This window comes from Bufo bufo, chromosome 9 (assembly GCF_905171765.1).
Source record: "Bufo bufo chromosome 9, aBufBuf1.1, whole genome shotgun sequence".
Lineage (NCBI taxonomy): Eukaryota > Metazoa > Chordata > Amphibia > Anura > Bufonidae > Bufo > Bufo bufo.
In genome coordinates, this window is record NC_053397.1 from 170021623 (window position 1) to 170045994 (window position 24372).

The 24372-nt window shown below is 43.0% G+C and overlaps 1 protein-coding gene across 1 annotated transcript in view; it reads left to right on the forward strand.

Moving 5' to 3' along the window:
• Nucleotides 1–403: 403 nt before the first annotated feature.
• The window catches only part of RAC2 (Rac family small GTPase 2), a 99080-nt gene continuing 75111 nt past the window's right edge, over nt 404–24372 (forward strand). Inside the window, exon 1 of the mRNA XM_040406829.1 lies at nt 404–553. Coding sequence (XP_040262763.1) covers nt 519–553 — 35 coding nt within the window. The 5' untranslated portion in view covers nt 404–518. The remainder of the gene's footprint in view (nt 554–24372) is intronic.

The window sequence follows — 24372 nt, forward strand, 5'->3', positions numbered from 1 at the left end:
TTTGTTCGGCACAGTTCGTCCGCTTCCTTGAGAACGCCACGCCCACTTTTTTAGACCTAGTGTGAGCATAAGAAGTCGCATATTGTGGCGCAAAGGACCCCCTGAGAGATTGCAGAGGCCATGGCAGTTGTTCTTCGAAGTTTTTTGCTGGACATCTCCGGGAGTGGAAATAAAGAGGGTAAAAAAGTATTTGCCCCCTTCCAGACGTCCCCAATTATTGCCCATTGGTAGAGCCAATAAGACAACAGTAATTGAGACGTGGCCTTCAAGCTTGCTACTTTTGAAGACTCAACTAGAATGAATTCTACATGACAAGTTATTTGTCAGTTAAAGGGTTAAAACGTTTAGTTCCTGTGTAGTTGGAGAAATATCTTTTCCTGTTTTACAGCGTTGAGCACTTGTGGTCTGTTCTCTGTGTAGACATCACCCTCCTCCTCCTCCTTCTCTCTCTATCTTTTAAGTTCCTTTTTTTTCAGTGACAAGTGCATACTAACACAAGATCACTTCTCTAAGCAGCCATGCAGGCCATAAAGTGTGTCGTGGTGGGAGACGGGTAAGTACAGGAATATATTTTATATCTGTACAGGGACATAAGGTGCGGTAGGTACAATATATACCGATAAAGCTGTGCCCTTTGCGTATATTGGATTACTAGATATTAGCTTTTTATTCTAAGCCACCTACTTCCTGTATTTGTGGTTTGTGCTGTTGACCTTCATATTCTGTATGTCTGCCATTTTAGGAGAGCACTCTGATAATTATGCAACTCTATATCTAAAGGTCCCTCCAATTCTGAAGTCTTCTATGGGAAATAGTAGGCAACAGTATAAACAACAGTTTCTTAATATATTAGTAATGGATTGGTGAAAATAGAGTTGGGCACTGAGTATTGGAGCTTCCCTGCAGAACGTCTGTGTTAGGATAGCCTATAATATGTGCCCCATCGGTAGAGTATAGACCGCTGTACCATCATCCTGCTGACTGGAGCTTATCATAGGGAATATGAAATTCATCTACTTTATTGGGGTCACTCCAGGACTCAATTTGTTAATAACAATAGCGGTTCCTGGGATCCGTTTGCAGGTTTGGCAAATAATGATGGATTGGAAGACAGATCTGGTCACCAGGTTGAATGTTAGGGCAGAGATGAACATCCGTAACAGCATCAGTGTAACTGGAACCACCATTCAGCATATGTTCTTCTAATGTCATTGTTTGCCTCGACACGTTTTGAAATAAACCTTTAGCAATTCACACTGCATGCAAAATGATGACTACATGTAGGGTTGTAGGCAAGCATTCATCACCCAATTATTACATGCTGGGCTGCGGGCCATTGTTTCATTTGCTGCCAAAGCAAATTGTCCTCTGGCTTGCCATTAATACCTAGAGTCTAGATAACTTACGAAAATCACCTATTTTCTTTCTTCTGCATGGTACTGTATATGATTACTGAAACCTGTTATTTGTTCATCACAGTCATTAGCCTTTTTACTTCTTCATAGCATGGAGATGTGTTTGCTCAACTGCAGACATTACGTTGCTCTGTTCACACTAGCCTCGTGACTTCCCTTTATCATGGAGCCATGACAGTCACACCAGATCAGTTTTAGATTAGATAACGGTGAGTTCTGTCTGGAATGGGGCCTGTCGGCATTCTATTAGGGTCCCAGTATTTTGAATAAAAAGAATAGAGTTGCAGATTCCAAGTTTTTTGAAACTCAGAGCCCATCTAAGCAGAGGGAGAGATCAAAAAGAATTAGGGTACTAGACCTAGGTCACTTGACTGACCAGAAGTAAGATCTGAGCTAGGAAGGTTTGCTTCAAAAGTGACTAATATAATAAAGCCAAAAATATTATAAAGTTGAAATATATACGGCAAAAGCATTTACGTAATAGCGCTTTTCTTCTTTGGGTTCATGCCACCATTCCTCCTCTTCCTTGTTTAGAGGGTTCTGCGGTCCCATCAGGACTTCTTCCTACAGCCAATTAAGGAAGATTGGTGTACAAAAGCGAATGCCACCAAACCACCACACCCAGGCTGGTAGAGGAAGTGGTGGTGACGTGCTTCAGCTTTGTGAGAATCATTGTCATGACTGAAGGGTTACCTGAAACGTAGAGGATTATTTTAAAATGGTTCCATGTTTTTTTCCTTTCATTGAAAAAATCTCAATATAAGGTATGAACTATAGGGATTTTATATAATAAAGATATAGGAGCAGACAAGTAAACATTGATAGAAAACTAGGTAAATTATTGTAAGATAGAAAAATATATTTATTTAGAAAATTGTCCAGAAATGACAAAGAGGTTAATATAATGTAGTAGATAATAATCAAGTGGATTATTACAGACCCCTCCCCAATAAGGCAAAACTGTGCACATTTCAGAGTGTCCTTTTATCGTGGGCAGTCTAAGGCACACCTGTGCAACATTCATGCTGTCTAATCAGCACCTTGATATGCCACACCTGTGAGGTGGGATGGATTATCTCGGCAAAGGAGAAGTGCTCACTAACACCGATTTAGACAGATTTGTGAACAATATTTGAGTCTAATGGGTCTTTTGTGTATGTAGAAAATGTTTCAGATCTTTGAGTTCAGCTCATGCAAAATAGGAGCAAAACCGAAAGTGTTGCGTTTATATTTTCCTTCAGTGTATATATATACAGTTATGGGTTTTAAATAAGGTTGCCATTAGGTGAAGGCTGTATCGATGTGGGTAAAACCTGGATCTGATCTACTTTAGGTCTAGATCGCATTTTTCTCCTACCTGGCTGGATGAGCCTGCCTGTCAGCTTTTTAAGAAGCACCACCAATTTCATATTGAGCTTTATGGTTAACCCATTAACCTGAACATAAACGCATGGGAAGTATGACATTTCACCATCCCTGAAGTGCAAAGTGAGTAAGAGACTTCTGAGCATCCTCAATGTATGAATCTGGACTAAATACAGCAATAATCAATGATATAGGACAGGAGTCAGCAACCTTCGGCTCCCCAGCTGTTGTGAAACTACAATTTCCAGTATGCTCCAATCATTCCTATGGGAGTTCTGAATGCATGTTGGGATTTGTAGTTTCACAATGGCTAGACTGCTAGGATAAAAACATTTTGGAAATAAATACTTAAAGGGTGTCTGTCACCTCCATATGGCCATATACAGTGCTTACATTGCCCTATAGCATACCTATACATGAATGTAATGGTACCTTTGTCTTTAGACTTGCAGAAGCTGGAAAAACGAACTTTGATTGATATGCAAATGAGCACTTGCAAGTGCCCAGGGGTGGCGTTCACTGTGTTGGTGCCCAGGCTGCCCTGCCTTTTTTTATTGTTCCCCCGCCCCAGCCTCTGCATATGACCGCCCTCCTATTCCCTTGCGTCATCCTAAGGTCCGGCCGAAATCCCGCGACTGTGCACTGCCTTGCCGGGCCAGAGCATGCGCACTGAGATGCCCATTGTTGGCACTGCATCGCTTTAACTACTGCGCATGCTCCGGCGAATGGCTGGTTTTGCGCATGCTCCGGTGAGGCAGTGCACAGTCGCGGGATCTCGGCCAGACCATAGGATGACGCAAGGGAATAGGAGGGAGGGCATATGCAGAGGCTGGGGCGGGGGAACAATGAAAAAAGGCAGGGCAGTCTGGGCACCAACACAGTGAACGCCACCCCTGGGCACTTGCGAGTGCTCATTTGCATATCAATCAAAGTTCATTTTTCCAGCTTCTGCAAGTCTAAAGACAAAGGTACCATAACATTCATGTATAGGTATGCTATAGGGCAATGTAAGCACTGTATATGGCCATATGGAGGTGACAGACTCCCTTTAAAGCAAACCATGAAAATGCAGTGCAATCTGCAGACAGTGTGTCCTAGAGCAGGAAGAGCTGAGCAGATTAATGTATTATTATTTTTTTATCCACCTCCCGTCTGCCCGTTGACTATAAACGCCCAGAAGGTGGATCTCTATCTCTGAATGGACGTTTCTGAACGTCCATTCAGAGAAGGCAGCTGCATGCTAATTGTGCAGCTTCAGAGCGGGTTGACCGCTGACAGTGACAGCAGGGCAACCCAGAGAGAAGGCATTTTTGGGAGTTTCTACTGTAACGGTGCGTCAGGGGGGCTTCAAATGGGACATGGCATCTAAAAAACAGTCCAGCAAAATCTGCCTTCCAAAAACCATGTGGCGCTACTTTTCTTCTGCGCCCTGCCGTGTGCCCTTACATCAGTTTTATGACCACATGTGGGGTGTTTCTTTAAACCACATAACCAGGGTAATAAATATTGACTTTTGTTTGGCTGTTAACCCTCGATGTGTTAAAGAAAAAAATTAATTAAAATGGAAAATCTGCCAAAAAAGTGAAATTCTAAAATTTGTTGAACACCTAAAAGGTTAACAAAGTTTGTAAAATCATTTTTAAGTAACTTGAGGGGTGTAGTTTCTACAATGGGGTCATTTATAGGGGGTATACACTATGTAAGCCCCACAAAGTGACTTCAGATCTGAACTGGTCCTTAAAAAGTGGGTTTTGGCAATTTTCTTAAATTTTTTTAGAATTGCTTCTAAAATTCTAAGCCTTCTAACGTCCTAAAAAAATAAAATGACATTTACTAAATTATGCCAACATAAAGGAGACATATGTGGAATGTTAAGTAATAAATATTTTATGAGGAATTACTTTCTGTTTTGAAAGCAGAGAAATAGAAATTTTGAAAATTGCAAATTTTGGGTAAATTCGGGATTTTTTCACAAGTTAAGGTGAACTATATTGACTCAGATTTATGACTCTAATGAAGTACAATGTGTCATGAGAAAACAATCTCTGAATGGCTTAGATAAGTAAATGAGTTCCAAAGCTATTACCACATAAAATGACATATGTCAGATTTGCAAAATTAGGCCTGGTCAGGAAGGGGGCAAATTGCCCGGATGTGAAGTGGTTAAGAAAAGATTCAGTATAAATTGTGTTTTACTCATTTATATCTCTGCTCTTTCTGAGTTTAGTGGTCGATTGGGTCATCCTGTCAGTGCCTGAACGCTATCTCTGTATGCAGACTCACAGAGGGAATCACTAAGGCCCCTTTCACATGGGCGAGATATCCGCACGGGTGCATTGCGTGAGGTGAACGCATTGTACCCGCACTGAATCCGGACCCATTCATTTCTATGGGGCTGAGCAGATGAGCGGTGATTTTTCACGCATCACTTGTACGTTGCGTGAAAATCGCAGCATGCTCCTCTTTGTGCGTTTTCCACGCAACGCAGGCCCCATAGAAGTGAATGGGGCTGCATGAAAATCGCAAGCATCCGCAAGCAATTTTCACGCACGGTTGCTAAGAGACGATCGGGATGGAGACCCGATCATTATTATTTTCCCTTATAACATGGTTATAAGGGAAAATAATAGCATTCTGAATACAGAATGCATAGTACAATAGGGCTGGAGGAGTTAAAAAAAAATAATAAAAAATTTAACTCACCTTAATCCACTTGTTCGCGCAGCCGGCATCTCTTCTGTCTTCATCTTTGCTGTGTGCAGGAAAAGGACCTGTGGTGACGTCCCTATGCTCATCACATGGTCCGTCACATGATCCATCACCATGGTAAAAGATTATGTGATGGACCATGTGATGAGCACAGTGACGTAATCAAAGGTCCTATTCCAAGAAGAAGAAGACAGAAAAGATGCCGGCTGCGCGAACAAGTGGATTAAGGTGAGTTAAAAATTTATTTTTATTTTTTAACCCCTCCAGCCCTATTGTACTATGCATTCTGTATTAAGAATGCTATTATTTTCCCTTATAACCATGTTAACCACAATCTACACAACACCGATCACAAACCCGAACTTCTGTGAAGAAGTTCGGGTCTGGCTACCACATTTAGTTTTTTATCATGTGCGTGCAAAACACATTGCACCCGCGCGATAAAAACGGAACGCAATCGCAGTCAAAACTGACTGCAATTGGGTACCTACTCGCGCGGGTTTGCCGCAACGCACCCGGACCTTTTCCGTACACGCTCATCTGCAAGGGGCCTAAGGCTACTTTCACACTTGCGGCAGAGTGATCCGGCAAGCAGTTCCGTCACGGGAACTGCCTGCCGGATCAGGCAATCTGCATGCAAAGGAATGGCATTTGTCAAACATTTGTATCACAAATGCATTGCAAGAACGGATCCGTCTCTCCGTTTGTCATACGGACAAATGGATCCGGCATTGCGGTATTTTTAATGGATCCGACACTAATACATTTCAATGTATATTAATGCCGGATCCAGCATTCCGGCAACTGATCCGTAATTTTGGACCAAAACGCCGTTCAGTGACTGAACTGATGATATCCTGATGCATCCTGAACGGATTTCTCTCCATTTAGAATGCATAAGGATAAAACTGATCAGTTTTTTTTCCAGTATTGAGCTCCTGTGATGGAACTCAATACCGGAAAACAAAAACTCTAGTGTAAAAGTACACCAAGTAGGACTGCCTTAATGAAATTACAATTATGGATCATTCTGTGTTGTATGGTTCCTCTAGTGTTCCTCGAAGAAATTTTTTAATAAAGGGAAAACTGGGTGTTGCTCAAATGTCTATTTATTTAGAAATATTCAGGAGGAATAGCAGAGGAACAATACAACATGGATTGATGAGAAAAGTTGCTCAAGAGCTGTGAATTTATAGGGAATACTAAAACAGAATGGAGAGGTGACAGTGCAACGCAGCGGCAATGGCCAGGGCCTCTTTTGTAATTGGTGGTGGTACCCAGGTGTAGGAATGGTATAGGGTGGCCTAAAATGTTCCTTTATGTTGTATGAGAGTGTCATGGTGCTCCTACCTGGATACGGCTGGACCTCAGGCGTTGGCTCCGGAGCAGACAAATAGTCGGGAATAGTTAGGCTGCGTTCACACGGGCGAGTATTCCGCGCGGGTGCAATGCGGTAGGTGAACGCATTGCACCCGCACTGAATCCTGACCCATTCATTTCTATGGGGCTGTTCAGATGAGCGGTGATTTTCACGCGTCACTTGTGCGTTGCGTGAAAATCGCAGCATGCTCTATATTCTGCATTTTTCACGCAACGCAGGCCCCATAGAAGTGAATGGGGTTGCGTGAAAATCGCAAGCATCCGCAAGCAAGTGCGGATGCTGTGCGATTTTCACGCATGGTTGCTAGGTGACAGTCTATTCACTGTATTATTTTCCCTTATAACATGGTTATAAGGGAAAATAATAGCATTCTGAAAACAGAATGCATAGTAAGTGATCAGTTGAGGGTTAAAAAAAATAAAAAAAATTAAATCACCTTCTCCGTTTGTTCGCGTAAGTCCCGGTCTGAACTATGGGCTAAAGGACCTTTGGTGACGTAAGATCACATGCTCCAATCACATGTTCCATCACCGCGGTGATGGACCATGTGATTGGAGCATGTGATCTGACGTCACCAAAGGTCCTTTAGCCCATAGTTTATCTTTTAAAGAACTAAAGACCGGGAGAACTACGCGAACAACAGGAGAAGGTGAGTTAATTTTTTTATTTTTTTTTAACCCTCAACTGATCACCTACTAAGCATTCTGTTTTCAGAATGCTATTATTTTCCCTTATAACCATGTTATAAGGGAAAATAATAACATCTACACAACACCGAACCCAAACCTGAACTTCTGTGAAGAAGTTCGGGTCTGGGTACCACAGTCGGTTTTTTATCACGCGCTTGCAAAACACATTGCACACGCACGATAAAAACTGAACATCGGAACGCAATCGCAGTCAAAACTGACTGCAATTGCATTCCTACTCGCGCGGGTTTGCCGCAACACACCGGGACGCATCCGGAACTAATCCGGACACGCTCGTGTGAACCCAGCCTTAAGGAATTTGAAGAAATAATTGAGTCCACACCTTGTGATGAAGTTGAACAGCAGCTTTACTTTGGTAAACGTTTCTCCAAACAGTTTCAGGCTTTGTCTTGGTCCCAGCAGGGATGAGGTGACGGTTAGATTAGTACTATTTTGGTGGGCGTACGCCTTTTTGATCGCTTGCTGTTGTACTTTTTGTGATGTAAAGTGACAAAAAAATTGTATATTTATCACATTTTTTTTTTTTTACAGTGTTCATCTGAGGGGTTAGGTCATGGGATATATTTATAGAGCCGGTCGATACGCACGCGGCGATACCTAATATGTCTATTTAATTTTTTCCCCTATTTTTTTACCAATTTCTTTTAACTTTATTTGGGGAAAATTACATTTTTGTTTATTTTTACTTGAAACTTTCAATTTTTTGGGGGGGAAAACTTTATTTTTTGTCCCACTTTGGGACTTCAACTTTTGGGGGTCTAATCCTTTACAATGCATTCCAATACTTCTGTATTGGAATGCATTGGCTGTATGAGTAATACTGTGTGTATTACTCATACAACCTCCGGGGCCTGTGAGATCCAGGGGGCTGGATGTCACAGGCTCGTCACCGGAAGGCATCGCGCTGCCTTCCATGCCATCGGGTCCCCTCTAAAGCCCCATGGGGACCCGATGGCACCACCGCCGCCCACACCATAAAAAGCCGCAAACCGCAGGTCTGAATTGACCTGCGGTTTTCAGCGATCGCCAACAGGGGGGGGGGGGGGGGTCACGGAACACCCCCCCGCGCACATTTAGCCGAGGTGCCTGCAATGATTTGAGCAGGAAACGGTTTCCGATCGCCGCCCGCCGGTGATCGGAAATACACAGGGTGTACAGGTACGCCCTGTGTCCTTAAGAGGTTAAAGAGGCACGCCCAGAGATGTTGTGCTCTCTTCCACTTTGTAAGTAAGCTGGTATACATAATGGCTTGTTTAAACGGAATGTGTCATCAGAAAATGACCTATTGTTTCAATAACATTTTTACCTATTATTTATGAATGTGACACGCAGCTCTAGTTGAATTTAGCACAGGCCAATCTATCACATTCTGACTCCTTGTCACCTACCACAGCGATAGCACAGAGGTACTGTAGGTTGAGACACTTTTTATGTACTTTCCAAAATGTCCCATTGATAAATAAGACCAAAAACCAAATGTACCAATGAAGCAGTGGCCGGACTGAGGGGGGGCGGAGCCCCCTTTAGGGGAGGCCCCCATGACGGGGGTTTGGTTTCAGTGAGCTGGGGGGGGGGAGTGGTCGGGCTAGGGGAGAGGGAGGGGGCTTTGGCAGGGAGAATAGGTTAGGATAGGTTAGGGGTGTGAGGGGGTGGAGTCGAGGGGTTTAAATAGGCAGGGAAGAAGAAGGCTAGGGGCCATTTTAGGTAGAGAGAAAAGCTCCCACCCACCCTCCCCCTTTTTGTTGGGCAGTTTTGGAATGGAGGGGAGCGGGGTTGTGGTGCTGGGATTTATTGTGGGGAGTGGGTTTTTTGTCACGGCGGCTTGTGGCGGTGGGGGGGGGGGTCCTTGGAGTTGGGCACGGTGGAATCTGAGGACAATTGGGGGGGCCCCACGGTGGGGGCTGGACTCCCAGGTGGACCGAGCGGTTGTGGTGAATCGAGGAGGGGTCATTCGATGGTGCCTTTGAGCTGGGCGGTACGGCTGGAGGCAAGAATGGCTCACCCTGGTTTGACAGCTCGATGTTTTGGGGCTTCAAGGACCTCCCCCCATTGGGGTTTTATACTGTATTATGTTATGTTATGGTTGTAAATGTTATTTAATAAACGGCTGCTGTGGCCATTACATTTCCAATTGGTGGTCCGAGTTTTATTGGGATTAGAGTTCTGGGGTGGAAAAGTGTAATGGTGGTTTAGAGGTGAGTAAGGTGGGTATGAAAGTAATGGTCGAGGCGAACATGGATAACCAATACCCTCGTCAAGTTGACTTAGCAGGCACAAAAAGCACTTTGGCCTGTCACATACTGTTAAAGGTTGTCTCACTTCAGCAAGTGGCATTTATCATGTAGAGAACGTTAATACAAGGCACTTACTAATGTATTGTGATTGTCCATATTTCTTCCTCACATAATACACTGCTCGTTTCATCAGCAGTGGTGGTCATGCTTGCACACTATAGAAAAAAGCACTAGCCTATGTGCGGTCCCGTAGTCCCGGCCACCAGAGACGCTCGCACGGCCATCACTGCTGGATTGCAGGGTGGTCGTAACCATGGAAATAAGCAGTGTATAATGTGATGGAAAAATGAATCCAAGGAAGCAATATGCATAATAAAATTACATTAGCAAGTGCCTTTTATTAACTACTTCTACATGATAAATGCTACATGCTGAAGTGAGACAACCCCTTTAATAAATAGGTTTTACAAGGAAAACAACAGAAAGATCACAAACTACTACTAAATAAATAAAAAACTATTTGATTCATCGGGATCTTTGTGTTTCAGTCCTTTACCATTTTCACAATCCCTGTTTTCAGTGGATAGTTTGCGCTCCATGCCATCACATAGGATTAATTCTGGATATGACTGTACGTCTCTTCTATGAGAACTATTCGTTTTTAGCTTCTGGATATTCCATAAATGTTCGATGGGCGTGGGTCCGACCTTTCTCCAGAACGGGGACCTAAAGTGAAGGGAGAGCAGCCTCCCTCCTTTCACTATTATGGGGGTTTCGAAAATAGCCAAGCTCTGGCTCTGTTATTTTCCGAATACCCATAATGGTGAGTAGAGGGGTGGCCATATTGAATAGCTTACGTTCCATTCACTGCTATGGGACTTCCGAAAATAACCAAATGTGCTGGCTCATCTATTTTCGGAAGTCCCATAGCAGTGAATGGAGGGGACGCTGCAGATGCACAGTGGGCTCTCTGTTCATTTCAGTGGGCCCTGTTCTCAAGATAGGAGTAGGAACCTCAGCTATCTGACATTTGTGGCATATCTTAGCGTATACCATAAACATATCCCCCAACTTTTGAAAAGCCAAAAGGATGGACAACATCATCAGTGCACTTGGTGCACTCTGGCAATTTTTTTTTCACAACCCTGCCTAATGCCTCAGTATACACATCCAATCCTGCCCAGTCCCCTTTGTGTCCTCACACAGTAATTATTCCTCTTAATGCCCCCTTCACAATAGAATACTTCTTTACTGCACCCACACCGTAGTAATGCTCTCTTAGTGCCCCTTTACACTAGAATGCCCCCTTAGTACCCTACACAGTAGCTATGCCACACACAGTAGGTATATCCCCTTAGTCCCCCCTCACAGTATGCATGTCCTGTAAGTGCCCCTACACAGTAATAATGCCCCCTTAGTGTCACCTAACAGTACTTACTCCCTCTTAGTGTCCACTTCACAGTAATTATGCCCCCTTACATTAGTGTTGCCCAATTAGTGCCCCCTTACATTAGGGAAGCCTCTGTAGTTTTAATTAAAATAAGTAATACCTAGTCCTGTTCCCCAGATGAATGGAGCACATTTTCCCCTGGCTTTTGCGCACCCTGCTCAGCATCATGCCTGCTTGCTGTAAAGTGCACCGGCCAGTGAATGGTGGAGCAGGTACTGACTGCTCCCTGCTTCATCACTGCATACAACTGTTTCAACGTCCTCAGAATGCAGATGCTGTTGCAATCAAGACATGTAACAGCCCTCCAGAGAGCATGGGACAGACACTGAAATCTGAGACTGTCCCACTGGATCAGGGATTCGGGAGGTATGCCCCTTTAAAAATCATAAGAAATGGAAACACAATGCAGAAAGTTGCATACATTTGCATTATACAGTGATTAAGCTTTATTTACACAAAACGAGAAAATGTCTTTAAGTAGCAAAGAGCCAATTTGTAAAACACAGTCGTAGCACATAAAGATAATCTGTTAAATAAACCAGCTGCTTTGTGTATTCCTTGCTAATCACACAGGTTTCATGCACCTCGGCTCCCAGACATGAGCCAAATGTGAATAATGCAATAGCTTCATCTTCTAATGCAAATCACATGTAGGTGGATTGATCTATTGCATATGAATGGTATTTGCATCAGTTTTGATGCTTATGCCATTTTACACACACCGTGTTGTGTCTAAGTGGGCATAATTTATCAACTGATTGTCCCAATACATCCAAATATAGTGACTCTAAATGCAGAACCCAAATATGTTCTAACAGATTGTCTGTAGGGATGTGCTTTATATATCTGAATAGAATTGATGGAGAAATGCAAACAAATAGTAATAATAACACTTGGTTAATAAATCTGTATTCGACCTTCTTCATGCTCTTTTATTTGGGTGGGAGGGTGTAAAAATGCTGTAACTTCCATAAACTTTTTGCAAGTATTCTTCGTAAGCATTATGGTTTTCTATAGAAGTCTATGGTAAAAACATCTGAAAAAAAATAAAATAATGTATACTAATAGCGTTTACTTTTTTTTTTTTATATGCGCCAATTCAAAAAACATGCCAAGAGTGATGAAAAACTCGTCGGCCTCTTTCAGACGGGCGTTGACGGGAACATGCGTGATTTTTCTGCAAGAGTGCAAAACATTGTAATGCGTTTTGCACTTGCATGAGAAATATTGCACGTTTTTGGTACCCAAACTTCTTCACAGAAGTTCGGGCTTGGGATCGGTGTTCTGTAGATTGTATTATTTTCCCTTATAACATGGTTATAAGGGAAAATAATAGCATTCTAAATACAGAATGCATAGTAAAATAGGGCTGGAGGGGTTAAAAAAAAATAATATATATATATATATATATATATAAAATTTAACTCACCTTAATCCACTTGATCGCGAAGCCGGCTTCTCTTCTGACTTCTTTCTTTGCTGTGTGCAGCAACAGGACCTGTGGTGACGTCACTCCGGTTATCACATGGTCCATCACCATGGTAAAAGATCATGTGATGGATCATGTGATGACCGGAGTGACGTCACCACAGGTCCTGTTGCTGCACACAGCAAAGAAAGAAGTCAGAAGAGATGCCGGCTTCGCTATCAAGTGGATTAAGGCGAGTTAAAAAAATTTTTTAACCCCTCCAGCCCTATTTTACTATGCATTCTGTATTCAGAATGCTATTATTTTTTCCTTATAACCATGTTATAAGGGAAAATAATAATGATCGGGTCTCCATCCTGATCGTCTCCTAGCAACCGTGCGTGAAAATCGCACCGCATCCGCACTTGCTTGCGATTTTCACGCAACCCCATTTATTTCTATGGGGCCTGCGTTACGTGAAAAACGCACAAAATAGAGCATGCTGCGATTTTCACGCAACGCACAAGTGATGCGTGAAAATCACCGCTCATGTGCACAGCCCCATAGAAATGAATCGGTCGGTATTCAGTGCGGGTGCAATGCGTTCAACTCACACATCGCATCCGCGCGGAATACTCGCCCGTGTGAAAGAGGCCTTAGGGTACCTTCATATACACAATTTTTATTAGCTTTTAAAAAGTTTGCAAAAAACACCACCTATTTCAATTGTTTTGTAGTGTTTTATTGCAGGTTTTTGTTTTTCATACATTTAGCAGTGTTTGCATTAAAGTGTGTGTGTAGAGGGGATTAAGACCCTTTCACATTGGCTGATTATCAGGAAAACCATTTGTGCGAACACTTGTTCCCGATAAATACCATAAGGCTGCTTTCACACAGTCAATGTTTTCTGCGTGATTTTGCTCAGTTAGGGCTGATGCACACGACCGCACTGTGTTTCGCTGTCCGCAAATTGCATGTGCGTTCTGCAATTTGAGGAAAAACAGACAAGAATAGGACATGTTATATATTTTTTTGCAGCCCCATGGAACGGAGCAGTGAATGCGGACAGCACATGGCGTCTTTTGTTGCCCCATTGAAGTGAATGGGTCCGCATATAAATGTCCTCTGAGGTTCTCTACAGATCAACACTGCAGCCTTTCTCTCTGGCCAAAGGGGTGCAATGTCTCTTGCAGCTTTGCACTATCAGACTTTTTGTGCAGCCATGACATGCCCCCCTCCCCCAGATTAAGTTAGGTTTCTTTCTCAGCTTGCTAACTCTTTCAAAATGTGGCACTACGATGTCAAGCTAGTTCAATAAATATTTCTGCTTTACCCCCAGCAGGGGGAGTATAAAAGGTGGCCTGTCTCTTGTTAATGGTGAGGGCTCTGAGGTATATCGCTCAAACTAAGATGCAGGAAAGTCTATAGCCCACAATGCAGGCATTACCTTTTCTGACAAATATTCAGCACTCTCCCTTGTAAAAGGCCGCTGTGCCAAGTACAGTACACAAACCCCTTGTAGTACCCCACAATTATACCAATAAACCCTACAGCCATCTCCCAAAAAAAAACAAGCCCTTACATTTATTAAAAAATAACAAAGTTATGGATGTTAGTATATGGCGATGCAAAATACAAAGATACACATTAAAAAAGAATAAATGCCACTGGTCATATTGGTGGATCAGAAAAACAGATCAATAGGTATGTATAGTATAATGGTGTAGAACCCCAAACAACCAGTGTTTCAACAATGGTGGATTTAATAAATTACGGCAGTACAGTCTAGACCAGAAATCATATGCAGGTAATCAATCCAAGTAATAACTTGTGCAGGAAGGGACAGCCAGACCAGGCCAAAGTTCATATGCACAGAAATAGTCTGTGTAACATAGTACCAAGGGACGAGACATTTCCAGGGTCCGATCCGAGGTCCAACACGAGTCTCTAGAGATGGATTGAGGAAGTCAGAGGTCATCCACAGGTAGTCTGCAAAAATGTGAACAGCAACATACACCCGGGTTGTCAAAACAACAGTGGGCACTGACCAGCCTGGGGAGATCACCTCTTAAACACCTGCTAGCCAACCACAGAGTGCCATGTGTCTATTCCTCATAGGCCATATGATTATCCTAATCCCTGACACTTGTGCGGCCTTGTCTGGTCATTGATCACTTAACCCATGCCTGCCCTCTAATCTACTAGAGTTTATGTACAGGTATATTCCCCGTCAGCGGCCGGCGTAGCAAATCAGATGCGCGTACGTTTGGCCGCGTAACCCGTTGCGAACCGTGCACGCTCAAGCGGCCCAGCATGTATACGCGATCGCTTTGGCACGGACGCCGGAACCGCGTCCGACCTGCAAAGGAGTCGGAACCGAAGATTCCGCAGGCACATGCTTGACCTGTGCCGCTACTCCAATGGTGTCCCCCGCAGGACGAGCCCCATGAGAATTCCTGGGGGACCCAGTGGTCCATGAAACAGGAGAGTGTCTTACATGTAGTTTCTGTATTGGCAGGATTAATGCATTTGTCAGATTAAAACAAACATATAAGTGATTTTTTTTTTTTTTAAGTGATTTTATGATGCAAAAATAGTAAAACATGAAATAAACTATGAAAATCTGGTATCATCATAATCGTATCAACCGATTATGGCAGAACAATGTTATTGTGTCATACCTCACCTCCCACAAAAATTAAATAAAAAGTGATCAAAAACTCATATGGACCCCAAAAAGGTACTAATTAAAACTACAACCTGTTAAAAAACAAGCCCCTACACAACTACTTTAATGGAAAAATAAAAATGTTATGGATGTTAGTAAATGGCAATGCAAAATACAACAGATTTTTAATTTAAAAAAAAAGTGATTTTATGATGCAAAACTAGTTAAACTTGAAGAAAACTATATACATTTGGGTCCATGCTATAAGATAATTGCTTTTCAAGAGTTAAATGTTGTGATGTAATACTAAAACCCCATATGTCTGTATACACTGTGTATCTCAAATGTGTGGGCAAGGAACTGTTAACACTGGCAGTGTTAGCCTAGTTTCCAGGGTAATGTGTCTTAGACCCCTTTCACACGAGCGAGAATTCCGCGCGGGTGCAATGCGTGATGCGAACGCATTGCGCCCGCATGGACTCTGGACCCATTCATTTCAATGGGTCTGTGTACATGAGCGGTGGTTTTCACGCATCACTTTTGCGTTGCGTGAAAATCGCAGCATGTTCTATATTCTGCGATTTTCACGCAACGCTGGCCCCATAGAAGTGAATGCAAGCAAGTGCGGATGCGATGTGATTTTCACGGATGGTTGGTAAGAGATTTTGTTTGTAAACATTCAGATTTTTGATCACGCGCGTGCAAAACGCATTACATCGCATTGCACCTGCGTGATAAAAACTGAACTGAACATGATCGCAGACAAAACTGAATAACTTTGTTTGCGAAATCGCGCAATTTTCACTGAACGCATCCGCAACGCATCCGGACATAATCCGGACACGTTCGTCTGCAAGGAGCCTTAGTTCAGCAGAGCCAGAGGAAAGACCTCCATTTGTGAGGTCCTGCCAAGTAGGCCAAAAGAGAAGCCTCATCCAGGAAATACCATTCCTGAGGCTGAACAGCTGCCAGAGAACAACATACCTTAGAGACTACCCCTGAGGGAAAGTGACCCCACATCATGATCATGTCCTATGGTTGTACCCTAAAAGGTTTTTTTTCTTAAAAAAGTGGCCCCTGTAAGTTTAATTGTGTTATATGTATGCTTATAAATGATCTATTTACTTATTTGAACAAACAGAATCACTAAACCCCATACACTGTTTCATTTCCCCATGTTTATAGTTAATAAATATAAAGAAGGATGTATGTATGTATATACACTGAACAAAAATATAAACGCAACACTTTCGGTTTTGCTCCCACTTTGCATGAGCTGAACTCAAAGATCTGAAACATTTTCTACATACACAAAAGACCCAATAGTCTCAAATATTGTTCACAAATCTGTGTAAATCAGTGTTAGTGAGCACTTCTCCTTTGCCGAGTTAATCCATCCCACCTCACAGGTGTGGCATATCAAGGTGCTGATTAGACAGCATGAATATTGCACAGGTGTGCCTTACACTGCCCACAATAAAAGGCCACTCTGAAATGTGCAGTTTGATCACATAGCACAATACCACAGATGTCGCAACGTTTGAGGGAGCGTGCAATTGGCATGCTGACTGCAGGAATGTCTACCAGAGTTGTTGCCCGTGCAATGAATGTTCATTTCTCTACCATAAGCCATCTCCAAAGGCGTTTCAGAGAATTTGGCAGTACATCCAACCGGCCTCACAACCGCAGACCACGTGTAACCACACCAGCCCAGGACCTCCGCATCCAGCATGTTCACCTCCATGATCGTCCATGATTTTGAACTGCTCACTCTAAGAAAGCAGCACTGTTCTGTCTGAGTGTGAGCTGCAGGGAGAAAGTCACCTTCCCTCCCACCCCTGCAGCTGACAGAAGTTGATTTTTACCTTCATTTTTTCAATCCCCGTCGGCTCAGGAGTGGTAGAGGGCGTGGCCTAACCAGATCCGGGTGTGGCTTATCGGGACCTAGAAGTTGATTTTTAACTAAATTTTTTCAATCTCAGTCGGCTTAGGAGTGGGAGGGGGCGTGGCCTAACCAGATCGGGGGCATGTCCTTTTGAACAGCTCACTCTAAGACAGCAGCACTGTGCTGTCTGAGTGTAAGCTGCAGGGATAAAGTCATCCTCCCTCCCACCCCTGCAGCTGACAGAAGTTGATTTTTACCTTCATTTTTTTCAATCCCTTTCGGCTCAGGAGTGGGAGGGGGCGTGGTCTAATAAGATAAGGAGTGTGGCTTAGCGGGACCTGGTGGCGGGGTTTTAAGTCTTTTGAGGGTGGGCAGGGGGCATGTCTGGGCTCCTTCCTGCAAGAGTGACACCCCTCTGGGCACCTTACTGGCTTATTTGCATACCAAATAAACTGGATTTTCAGAGGATAAAAACATATTGCTGGAACAAAGGCACATCTTGAAATAAGGTACTAAGTGCTATTAGGCCATGGATTTACTTCAATAGCAATTATCCTGGTGACAGATTTCCTCCTACAGCAGTGAAGATAAATGGCTGGGTTGTTATGGAATTCTGGAGTAAAACTGCGTATGTGGAGGCTGGAGGACCTGCGAGCTTCTATTGGCTGATAATTGTCATGTGACCAAGCTTCTATTGGCTAATGTATTTTTTGGGAATATCTCAGGAATGGTACATCCTAGAGAGCTGAGACCCGGTATAAAAGCTTCCCGGACACCTGATGTACCTGTGAACCAAATTTCGTGATTTTAAATGCGACGGTGCGGATTCCGTTAGCGGACACACACACATATATATAATATATAAAGCGGAGTATATCGTTTTAATATATGCAAATGAGCCTCCAGGAGCAACGGGGGCGTTGCCATTACACCTAAAGGCTCAGCTTTTTCTGTAACTGTCACACCCTCTCCACTCTGATTGGCAGGGCCAGGCTGGCATGATCATGTTTTCACTGCCTGTCACTGTCAATCAAAGTGCAGAGGACACAGCAGTTGCAGAGAGAGCAGAGCCTCTAGGTGTAATGCGAACGCCCCCGTTGCTCCTAGAGGCTCATTTGCATATATTAAAACATCATTTTTCTCAGCAATGCGGGCACATATGAACATGGGACCAACACAGATGCCTCCAGCTTCCAAGAGCACATGTAACAGGTTAGTCATTTTTATAGGTACAAATCTGCTTACAGAAGTCCTTTAATTCATAAACTTCTAGAAGGAATAAATGAATTGCACAACATAGCAGGCTAGAAATGGCCCAGCGGGGAGCCTGGGAAATCCTCGGTGGGCCCCGAACCAGCAAGTGAGCTTCCTTGCTTAGAAGCTGTCTGTGATAAGCCCCGCCCCCTGTACACTCATGCACAGTAGGATGCATGCTGCCTGCGATTCATTCTAAGTGAGATAGAAATGCGCTAATTTATGGAAACTGACAAGTTTTGTGTAATCAGCACTCCTGGTCACAGTAAGGCTGTTTCCACATGATCTGATTTTCATAAAATCGCTGCAAAAAACACAGCATTTTCCCACGATTTTTATGTAAATGAGATCATGTGGAAACAGCCTTACTGTGACCAGGAGTGCTGATTGGTCTAAAACCTGTCAAATGAGGCAGCTCTGCTAGAAGGACTGCTGCCTGTGTGATCCGTCTGGAGCCCAGCCCTGCTGCTGCGAGGGGGAGGATCCTGGCTCAGGACCTGGGGACACAACTAGCAACTCAGAGGGCCATGAGGTAAGGGAGGAATCTACATGTATTGTAATTGGTTTAAAAGAGTGCCTGCATATATGACAGTGTGTGTATGAAAGGGTGCCTGCATGTATGACAGTGTGTGTATGTAAGAGTGCCTGCATGTATAACAGTGTGCGTATGTAAAAATGCCTGCATGTATGACAGTGTGTGTATGTAAGAGTGCCTGCATGTATAACAGTGTGCGTATGTAAAAATGCCTGCATGTATGATAGTGTGTGTATGTAAGAGTACCTGCATGTATGACAGTGTGTGTATGTAAGAGTACCTGCATGTATGACAGTGTGTGTATGTAAGAGTACCTGCATAAATGACAGTGTGTGTATGTAAGAGTACCTGCATGTATGACAGTGTGTGTATGTAAGACTACATGCATGTATGACAGTGTGTATGTAAGAGTACATGCATGTATGACAGTGTGTGTATGTAAGAGTACCTGCATGTATGACAGTGTGTGTATGTAAGAGTACATACATGTATGACAGTGTGTGTATGAAAGGGTGCCTGCATGTATGACAGTGTGTGTATGTAAGAGTACATGCATGTATGACAGTGTGTGTATGTAAGAGTACCTGCATGTATGACAGTGTGCATATGTAAGAGTACCTGCATGTATGACAGTGTGCATATGTAAGAGTACCTGCATGTATGACAGTGTGTGTATGAAAGGGTGCCTGCATGTATGACAGTGTGTGTATGTAAGAGTATATGCATGTATGACAGTGTGTGTATGTAAGAATACCTGCATGTATGACAGTGTGTGTATGTAAGACTACATGCATGTATGACAGTGTGCATATGTAAGAGTACCTGCATGTATGACAGTGTGCATATGTAAGAGTACCTGCATGTATGACAGTGTGTGTATGAAAGGGTGCCTGCATGTATGACAGTGTGTGTATGTAAGAGTATATGCATGTATGACAGTGTGTGTATGTAAGAATACCTGCATGTATGACAGTGTGTGTATGTAAGACTACATGCATGTATGACAGTGTGTGTATGTAAGAGTACCTGCATGTATGACAGTGTGTGTATGTAAGAGTACATGCATGTATGACAGTGTGTGTATGTAAAAGTACATGCATGTATGACAGTGTGTATATGTAAGAGTATATGCATGTATGACAGTGTGTGTATGTAAGAGTACATGCATGTATGACAATGTGTATATGTAAGAGTGCCTGTATGTATGACAGTGTGTGTATGTAAGAGTACATGCATGTATGACAGTGTGTGTATGTAAGAGTACCTGCATGTATGACAGTGTGTGTATGTAAGAGTACCTGCATGTATGACAGTGTGTATATGTAAGAGTACATGCATGTATGACAGTGTGTGTATGTAAGAGTACATGCATGTATGACAGTGTGTGTATGTAAGACTACATGCATGTATGACAGTGTGTGTATGTAAGAGTACATGCATGTATGACAGTGTGTGTATGTAAGAGTACATGCATCCATGACAGTGTGTATACTGTGTATGTAAGAGTACATGCATGTATGACAGTGTGTGTATGTAAGAGTACATGCATCCATGACAGTGTGTGTATGTAAGAGTGCCTGTATAAAGTACAGTATGTGTTAAGCTGGTACTGCAAGGTGGCTGTGGCTACAACACATGTTGTGCAGCAAAAGACTGCAGCAACGCTATACTACATCGCAACGAGTAAATGGAAATGGGGTCATGCACAGTCACACAAAATCCAACCTACTGGATTTCTTGTGACATTCGGATTGTAATTGTAAGAAACGTACAGGTCGCACCTATATTACACCTTTCATTTTAACTCACTGCAATGTACCAGCGTGCCGCTGTGATCCTTGGTTGAACGGCACATTGCGGGCCAAAATCATGATGCAGCCTTAAAGGGGTTATCCAATTTATTTATTTATTTATTTTAAATGTTGCGTTACAACCTTGATTAAAGTAACAACTTTTTAATTGGCACTTATTAAATATTGCTTACTGGGCCAGCGCTCCTTGGTCTTCTGGGATCATGTGCTGTACATTGTACATGTGATCCTAGCCTAGTTACAACCCACAGAGCATGTGAAAGACTGTACATACAACAAAACAGATACGGTCGCGTGCAGTAGGCCTAAAAGAGTGCCAGCATATGTATAAGTATGCGTGTAAAAGAGTGCCGGCAACTGTAGAAGTATGCGTGTAAAAGAGTGCCGGCAACTGTAGAAGTATGCATGTAAAAGAGTGCTGGCATGTGTAGAAGTATGCATGTAAAAGAGTGCTGGCATGTGTAGAAGTGTGTGTGTAAAAGAGTGCCGGTAGAAGTGCATGTATCTATACACACAGCTCGGTTCTGTTACTGTATCTATACACACAGCTCGGTTCTGTTACTGTATCTATACACACAGCTCGGTTCTGTTACTGTATCTATACACACAGCTCGGTTCTGTTACTGTATCTATACACGCAGCTTGGTTCTGTTACTGTATCTATATACACAGCGTGGTTCTGTTACTGTATCTATACACACAGCTCGGTTCTGTTACTGTATCTATACACGCAGCTCGGTTCTGTAACTGTATCTATATACGCAGCTTGGTTCTGTTACTGTATCTATACACACAGCTCGGTTCTGTTACTGTATCTATACACACAGCTCGGTTCTGTTACTGTATCTGTACACACAGCTTGGTTCTGTTACTGTATCTATACACAGCTCGGTTCTGTTACTGTATCTATACACACAGCTTGGTTCTGTTACTGTATCTATACACACAGCTCGGTTCTGTTACTGTATCTATACACACAGCTTGGTTCTGTTACTGTATCTATACACACAGCTCGGTTCTGTTACTGTATCTATACACACAGCGTGGTTCTGTTACTGTATCTATACACACAGCGTGGTTCTGTTACTGTATCTATACACACAGCTCGGTTCTGTTACTGTATCTATACACACAGCTGGGTTCTGTTACTGTATCTATACACGCAGCTCGGTTCTGTTACTGTATCTATACACACAGCTTGGTTCTGTTACTGTATCTATACACAGCTCGGTTCTGTTACTGTATCTATACACACAGCTCGGTTCTGTTACTGTATCTATACACACAGCTTGGTTCTGTTACTGTATCTATACACACAGCTCGGTTCTGTTACTGTATCTATACACACAGCTCGGTTCTGTTACTGTATCTATACACACAGCTCGGTTCTGTTACTGTATCTATACACGCAGCTTGGTTCTGTTACTGTATCTATACACACAGCGTGGTTCTGTTACTGTATCTATACACACAGCTCGGTTCTGGTACTGTATCTATACACACAGCTCGGTTCTGTTACTGTATCTATACACACAGCTCGGTTCTGTTACTGTATCTATACACACAGCTCGGTTCTGTTACTGTATCTATACACACAGCTCGGGTCTGTTACTGTATCTATACACACAGCTCGGTTCTGTTACTGTATCCATACACACAGCTTGGTTCTGTTACTGTATCTATACACACAGCTCGGTTCCGTTACTGTATCTATACACACAGCTCGGTTCCGTTACTGTATCCATACACACAGCTTGGTTCTGTTACTGTATCTATACACACAGCTCGGTTCCGTTACTGTATCTATACACACAGCTCGGTTCTGTTACTGTATCTATACACGCAGCTTGGTTCTGTTACTGTATCTATACACACAGCGTGGTTCTGTTACTGTATCTATACACACAGCTCGGTTCTGGTACTGTATCTATACACACAGCTCGGTTCTGTTACTGTATCTATACACACAGCTCGGTTCTGTTACTGTATCTATACACACAGCTCGGTTCTGTTACTGTATCTATACACACAGCTCGGGTCTGTTACTGTATCTATACACACAGCTCGGTTCTGTTACTGTATCCATACACACAGCTTGGTTCTGTTACTGTATCTATACACACAGCTCGGTTCCGTTACTGTATCTATACACACAGCTCGGTTCCGTTACTGTATCCATACACACAGCTTGGTTCTGTTACTGTATCTATACACACAGCTCGGTTCTGTTACTGTATCCATACACACAGCTTGGTTCTGTTACTGTATCTATACACACAGCTCGGTTCCGTTACTGTATCTATACACACAGCTCGGTTCTGTTACTGTATCTATACACACAGCTCGGTTCTGTTACTGTATCTATACACACAGCTCGGTTCCGTTACTGTATCTATACACACAGCTCGGTTCCGTTACTGTATCTATATACACAGCGTGGTTCTGTTACTGTATCTATACACACAGCTCGGTTCTGTTACTGTATCTATACACACAGCTCGGTTCTGTTACTGTATCTATACACACAGCTCGGTTCTGTTACTGTATCTATACACACAGCTCGGTTCTGTTACTGTATCTATACACACAGCTCGGTTCTGTTACTGTATCTATACACACAGCTCGGTTCTGTTACTGTATCTATACACACAGCTCGGTTCTGTTACTGTATCTATACACGCAGCTTGGTTCTGTTACTGTATCTATACACGCAGCTCGGTTCTGTTACTGTATCTATACACACAGCTCGGTTCTGTTACTGTATCTATACACACAGCTCGGTTCTGTTACTGTATCTATACACACAGCTCGGTTCTGTTACTGTATCTATACACACAGCTCGGTTCCGTTACTGTATCTATACACACAGCTCGGTTCTGTTACTGTATCTATACACACAGCTCGGTTCTGTTACTGTATCTATACACACAGCTCGGTTCTGTTACTGTATCTATACACGCAGCTCGGTTCTGTTACTGTATCTATACACACAGCTTGGTTCTGTTACTGTATCTATGCACATAGCTTGGTTCTGGTACTGTATCTATACACACAGCTCGGTTCTGTTACTGTATCTATACACACAGCTCGGTTCTGTTACTGTATCTATACACACAGCTCGGTTCTGTTACTGTATCTATACTCACAGCTCGGTTCTGTTACTGTATCTATACACACAGCTCGGTTCTGTTACTGTATCTATACACACAGCTCGGTTCTGTTACTGTATCTATACACACAGCTCGGTTCTGTTACTGTATCTATGCACATAGCTTGGTTCTGGTACTGTATCTATGCACATAGCTCGGTTCTGTTACTGTATCTATATACGCAGCTTGGTTCTGTTACTGTATCTATACACACAGCTCGGTTCTGTTACTGTATCTATACACACAGCTCGGTTCTGTTACTGTATCTATACACGCAGCGTGGTTCTGCTACTCTATCTAAGTGCAGAGCTTGGTATTGTTATGGTATCTAAGTACTGAGCTTGAAGGGGGTGCCTAAGTTCAATTTTTAAGGCCAAACTACAGTGAGGCTGTTAAAA